This window comes from Sinocyclocheilus anshuiensis, unplaced genomic scaffold, assembly GCF_001515605.1.
Source record: "Sinocyclocheilus anshuiensis isolate Anshui unplaced genomic scaffold, SAMN03320099.WGS_v1.1 scaffold105, whole genome shotgun sequence".
NCBI lineage: Eukaryota > Metazoa > Chordata > Actinopteri > Cypriniformes > Cyprinidae > Sinocyclocheilus > Sinocyclocheilus anshuiensis.
The window spans coordinates 182,245-188,871 of record NW_015537942.1 but is presented as its reverse complement, the minus strand read 5'-3'; the positions used below and the strand labels follow the sequence as shown (position 1 = coordinate 188,871).

The 6,627-nt window shown below is 42.2% G+C and overlaps 1 protein-coding gene across 1 annotated transcript in view; it reads left to right on the top strand.

The window, feature by feature from the left end:
* LOC107663787 (plexin-D1-like) overlaps nt 1-6,627 on the top strand; it is a 79,550-nt gene that overhangs the window by 44,162 nt on the left and 28,761 nt on the right. The window contains exons 15-19 of the mRNA XM_016454121.1: nt 3,546-3,685; nt 3,769-3,948; nt 4,549-4,633; nt 4,746-5,012; nt 6,371-6,520. Coding sequence (XP_016309607.1) covers nt 3,546-3,685; nt 3,769-3,948; nt 4,549-4,633; nt 4,746-5,012; nt 6,371-6,520 — 822 coding nt within the window. The remainder of the gene's footprint in view (nt 1-3,545; nt 3,686-3,768; nt 3,949-4,548; nt 4,634-4,745; nt 5,013-6,370; nt 6,521-6,627) is intronic.

Genomic DNA, 6,627 nt, shown 5'->3' with positions numbered 1-6,627 from the left:
GTTAGGGCACCACATCCAAAATTTTAGGATACATCCCCCTATGATTTATACCATTATAACAAAAGGAGAAGTAGTAAGACTTGAGACATTTTAAATAAAGATAATTGTTTTACCAATAATTCACAATTTATGTATACAGTGCAACAGCAAAAACTGTGAGGAAAAAAAAATAATTTCACATTTATTTAGATCATTTTCTATAACTGCAAGTCAAGCTGAGTACCAAACAGAACCACACGGAGACAACAGACAACAGACCGCTATACCAGTCGCCTTAATCTGACTCTATATAAACATATACGGATCCATTCAGAATTATTAAACAGAGCAAAACACAAACTAAAAAAGTAAATAAAAACATTCGGTCCCACTTTATAGTAAGTGGCCCTAATACCTGTGTACTTGCATAGTAACTAGATGTGTACATAGTACACATTGGTACATAGTATCTATAGCTGTAATGTTTGAGTAACTACACATATGTAACAACCCACTGAATGGTATGTGTAAATACAACACATTTGTACTTACACAAACCATTCGGAGGGTTGTTACATGTGTGTAGTTACAGAAATATTACAGCTGTAGATACTATGTACCAATGTGTACTTACACTGTGGTTACATACTGCATACACATCTAGTTACTATGTAAGTACACAGGTGTTAGGGCCACTTAATATAAAGTGGGACCAAACATTCTGAATTTGTTGAATGTGGTGATATGAGGGCAGCTCATAATGACCAGTGAACAGTTCCTCTGTCAGAGTGAGTGTTGATATGTATATAAACACCACTGACCATTGCAAACTCCTATAAAAACACGCTTCTTCAGCGAGTGTCCATTATAAAACACTTGCCAGACATGCAACCAAACTGAAATGTGCCCATACAAAAAGCTATCAGAGAGCGCACATACATGGTCTGTTTGTTTGCACATTAATAATAACGGATTTGCGCGTCTAATATTGTATGATTGCGGTGTCACTGTAATCATCTTTACCTCCATTACAATCGTCATCCATCTAAACTTCACTGGTAAAATACTGGTTTGCTTCATTCAGCCCATACAGACTAGTCCTAACTTCATATTTCTTATTAATAGAGGTATGTTTGTTCCCACCAATCGCTGCACAAGTTAAGGTTACGTTCCCTCCCAGAACTCATAGAGATTGCATTGCAGTCCCTGCAACTCGAAAAAAAAAATTGTATGGAAGTCTATGAGAACAGTCGGGTGATTCTCGGCCAGAGAGAGATCACCCAAAAAGGGATGGTACTCCACAACATGACTCGACGCTGATTGGACTATATATCCAGAGGCACAACAAACAGCCTAGAACAGTGACAGCTGTCGCTGAATGTGATAGAAATTTGGTGGTGCATTGCCCTGTTGCCCTAATGAAGACACCGCCCTGAGGACTGAGGAATCTGGTGGAAAAATGGCAAATGTATTAAAGAGATCTGAGAGCAGCCTGGGGATGATTGAGCTTAAACTGCTAGCTGTCTTTTGGACAGTAGCTGGTTTTTAGCAGGCCAACCTGCCACCTTTTTACAAAACAGCTTGAGCACTTTCAGCCGTTACGAGCAGCTGGTTTCTTACTGGTCCAGCATATTCAGTCAGCTTCAACCAGTTCATTCCTAGGTTGCATCAACAAGAAACCAGCCACCATGTTCCAAAACACGGCTGGCAGCTCGAGGAAACTCACAACGGGTCAGACCCAAAGCTCTCCATCACACTAAAGACCTCTGAGGCTACCCAAGACTGGTTTTGGTGTGAAATGGAGCTGGAGCAGGACTGGAAAACAGGATCAAAAATGGTAAAGAAGAAAGGCAGGAAGAGGGATGTGAATGTGGACTCCTCCAAAGCTCCTTCCTCAAACCTTTCGCCGCTTCAGTCGCTGAGCTCAGGAAACATCTGGCTGAACAACACACACTCACACACACTTATCCTTTAATATGCTCCTCTTGACCCTCTACCTCCACAGGATGTGATGTCATGTGTGGTCTGTGTGTGCTGTATATGTTCACATGTGTAGCAGCGCTGACATTCACTCTGAATGCCACATTACTTCTCAATGCCATGCTAGTTTAAACTAACCTTCCAGAACCATTTATGGTTCTTGATGTGATCAAAGCTGCTGCCTTCTGACTTTATCAACACAGCTCTTGCTGGTTAAAAGATACTGAAATGTGCTCGCTATGCTACAGCATTCAGTAAAAGACTTCCTAATAGAAAATCCAGCTAAAGCCTGCTGGAAGTGGAACGTAACAGTGGGTTTGTAGCTGTTCCTTGCTGGTTTTAGCTGCTTGGCTGGTAGATCTTCAGCCTGTCACAACAGCTGTATTTTGGAAAATAGTAGCTGATTTGTTGCTGGTCTGCTAGCTCTTTCCAGCGTGACGCTTAGTCAGATCTCGGACTGGAATGAACCACAGTTTGTGATTGAACCAACACTTTAAAGTAGGGATGCACGATATTATCGTAGGGATGCACGATTTATCAGAATCGGACGATAATGGCTTAAAATGTAAACATCAGCATCGGCCAATTTGAAAAAATTATGCTGATATGCCTTGCCGATAAGATCGATTGCTCACATGTGCTCAGGGTGTGATAGTGTGATAGTGACTTTTGTTTCTGAATAAACAAAGTGGTATCAATGTCATAAATTTTGATTTAAAGGCCAGAATCTGTAGTTTACATGAATAACAATTACAAACACTTATACAGTTATAACACTTATACTATATACAGATTTATTAATTAACATGTACTATATTTTTTCAAACGGATTATTTAAACTTATATACAATGTTCTCTCATTAAAAATGAACTTTAATAATGTTTATTAGTTATTTTTGCTCATATATAACCAAAATTAAAAACAATTTGTTTATAGTTTCTGCAGAGGAGAGACTTGCTGTTGTTTTAAAACAAAGGGAAATATATTTCTGTCATGACAACTCTCGGAGGGATTGGCATGGTAATGTACATGACAACGTTAATGTATTTGGTCTTGGCGGAATAGATCTGCTATACGCTGCTGCTGCGGCAGAGCAAGTACCGAGACTTGCTACTGCCAATACATCCACAACATGCTGCTGTGAGCATGTAAGAAATACTGCTGCTGAAAATATAACATACATGAAATAACCCCCATATAGCATACATGAATCACCTCATAGCAGATCTATACAGGTGGAGCTGGGGAAGGTGGAGGGTTTCTGAAGCAAGCTGCACTGCTACGGCAAGCACTAATCATATATTTGAATGTTGAGCAGCGAGCTCATTGGCTACCGATACAGAAGAGAACCAATCAGCTGTGCCATGTGATGATGTCATTAGGTCAGATTGAGTTAGACCTATCGAACTGTGCCATCTAGAGTTTCATGCCAGAACTTTGTATTTATCCATACACATTTGTATATATCAGCATCGGCTATCGGCCAAAATGATTTGAAAAATATCGGCATATCGGATATCGGCAAAAATCTAATATCGTGCATCCCTACTTTAAATAATTTTTTTCTCGGTCCTCCATGGCACAGGAGCCCAGACTGCTGGAGTTCACGCCGCAGCAGGGTCCCCTCGCTGGAGGAACCAGACTCACCATCCACGGCCAGTTCCTGGACGCTGGATCCACAGTCAACATCAAGATCAACCGGACTCAGAACTGCACCATCTTCATGTGAGTGCGTGTTCGTGGCGGTTTGTGTTTCACTGATATATCACGCATCTGCTGCTCATCACGTCTGTGGTATGCTTCTGCAGGCTTTCCAGTGACGTCATCAAGTGTGTGATGCCTCCAGCCAAACCGGCCGTCGCTGAGAACGTGTCGGTGTGTGTGGTGTATGACGACCGGCCGTGCCTCAGCGCTTCACCCAGCTTCACATTCACCTATGAGAAAAACCCTACTATCAGTCACATCAGACCCAACAAAAGCTTCCTCAGGTACTGAACGCACACAGGACAGCAGTAGTCAAGTGCTGCTGTTTATAAACATTTATACCACGGTCTGTCTGAATACTCAATTCTGATTGGCTGGTAGGTATGCATTAAAACCATTTAATGCACAAGTAGTTCCAAGTCAGTTTAATCACCGTTCCATATTAATGTGCTGCTTTAATTGCTGCACACAAACCCACACACATCACTGACACACAAACACACACACACACACACACACACAGAGAGAGAGAGGTTGGAGAATTGCAGAAATAACTGTCATTTTTACCCTTCCGGTCAAATATTGTGCTGTGAACATCATGAACAACTTTAACTTGTCAGTGCTGGCAAATGACCATGGTATAAGCAGGATAATGCACGGCTAGCTGTGCATCAAACAATTTTAATGCGCTTCACGTCAGGTGGTTCTTGGCCTCCACGTCATACATTAAAATCGGTTAATGCACAGCTAGCCGTGCATTATCCCTTACATATTGCATACTGTGCACAATACTGCCTACATGCAGCAGAATCCATAGTATGCTAGTATGCATACTACTCAGAGCCTTTGTTTGAACATGCAATTGTGATGTGATGGTGTTGCAGCGGTGGTCGCAGTATCTCAGTCACTGGATATGGCTTCAATCTGGTGCAGTCTGTCAGGATGGAGGTGTCTGGAGTCGGACAGACGGTGAGATGAATAATGCTTTGTTTATAGGATAGAGATCAAAGTGCTGGTGTGTGTGTGTGTGTGTGTGATATTTCAGTCTGTGCGCTCGTTCATACAAATGTCATTTCCGCAGAGCTGCTCCTATGTGTCGTCTACTCTGATCGTTTGTCAGTCTCCTGCCGCCAATCAATCCCAGCAGGCCATGGCTCGCTTCTACCTCAACGAGGTGCTGTACAGAGGAGAGGATGCATCTCCATCAGGACGAGGGCCGGACGAGGACGAGGAGCCTCACGCTGATGCCTTTCACTTTGACTATGTGGAGGATCCGCAGTTCTATACAGCCAACAAAGAGAAACTCATCAAACATCATCCTGGAGAGCCTCTCATCCTCATCATCAATGTGAGTGTGTGTGTCGATCATCTAGACCTAGACGGCATCTTAAACTAATAATTCAAACAAAAATGAAAATATACACTCCTTCAGGTGATCATAGATGTAGATGAGTTTGTTTGTTCATTGGAATAGATTTGGAGAAATTGCATCACTGTCTCAGCAATGGATGCTCTGCAGTGAATGGGTGCCGTCAGAATGAGAGTCCAAACAGCTGATAAAAACATCACAATAATCCACAAGTAATCCACAGCACTCCAGTCCATCAGTTAACATCTGGAGAAGACAAAAGTTGAAACAAATCCAGCATTAAGATGATTTTAAGTCCATAATCCATAATAATGCTTCCTCCAGTGAAAAAGTGTTCTGGTGTGAATCAGGAGAGAAATCTGCACAGATCAAGCACCGTTTAAACAGCTCTAAACAAATATGTGGCTGGATTCTGATGTGAGAGACAACAGGAGATGCACTTTTTCACTGGAGGAAGCATTATTATGGATTATGGACTTAAAATCATCTTAATGCTGGATTTGTTTCAACTTTTGTCTTCTCCAGATGTTAACTGATGGACTGGAGTGCTGTGGATTACTTGTGGATTATTGTGATGTTTTTATCAGCTGTTTGGACTCTCATTCTGACGGCACCCATTCACTGCAGAGCATCCATTGCTGAGACACTGATGCAATGCTACATTTCTCCAGATCTGATGAAGAAACAAACTCATCCTAATCTTGGATGGCCTACATCCATTTCCAGAAAATTTTAATTTTGGCTCAACTATTCTTTTAAGGCACCGTTGATTCACCGCTGTGTTCCGGAAGGTAGTTTGTCTTCCTTGTACACTAAACTTTATCTGTGAACCAATAATGGTATTAATACCATTATTGGTTCACAGATAAAGTTTAGTGAACAAATCCATACAAGACGGATGATGAATGTTGATTATAAATACACTAGGGCTGAGAATAATAGTAACAGTCTGCACCTATCCTATGGTCTGCCATGACAAGAGTAGTTGACCATTGTTCACACACACACACAAATGTTGGGGAAGTCCAGATCTGTGTGGCGGGATGTTATGAGTTTCTGAGGGTCAGGCAGGAAGTACCTAACAGGCGCAGAAGAGCCAGGGAGTTTTTTCATTCTCTCCTAAAGAATTGGGAAGGAAGGAAGGATGAAGACGTGAAGACAGTGTCTCTTTGTTTGCCATCAAAGTATGCTAATTATCACAGGACGTTCTGTCAATCACGTGGTTTTTATTTCCACTGTGAAATACTGGACAGAGTCCTCCGTCACATACAGTATCTGTGTATTTAACATCATGAAGCGTAACAGGCTCCGCATGTGTTTGTGTGCTGGTGTGTCAGAAAGGGCCAAGCGAGCTGGACCTGACGCTGCAGGAATACTCCGTGACGATTGGCTCAGATCTCTGTGACATCACCTTCCACAACGAGCAGCTGTTCCACTGCACCATCAACAGATCCCTGAGCGCCAGCACTGGAGAATTACCCGTCACCGTGAGTCCTCACACACACTCACACACACACACTCACACACATACACACATACACACATACACACACACTCTCACACACACACACACACACTCACACACATACACACA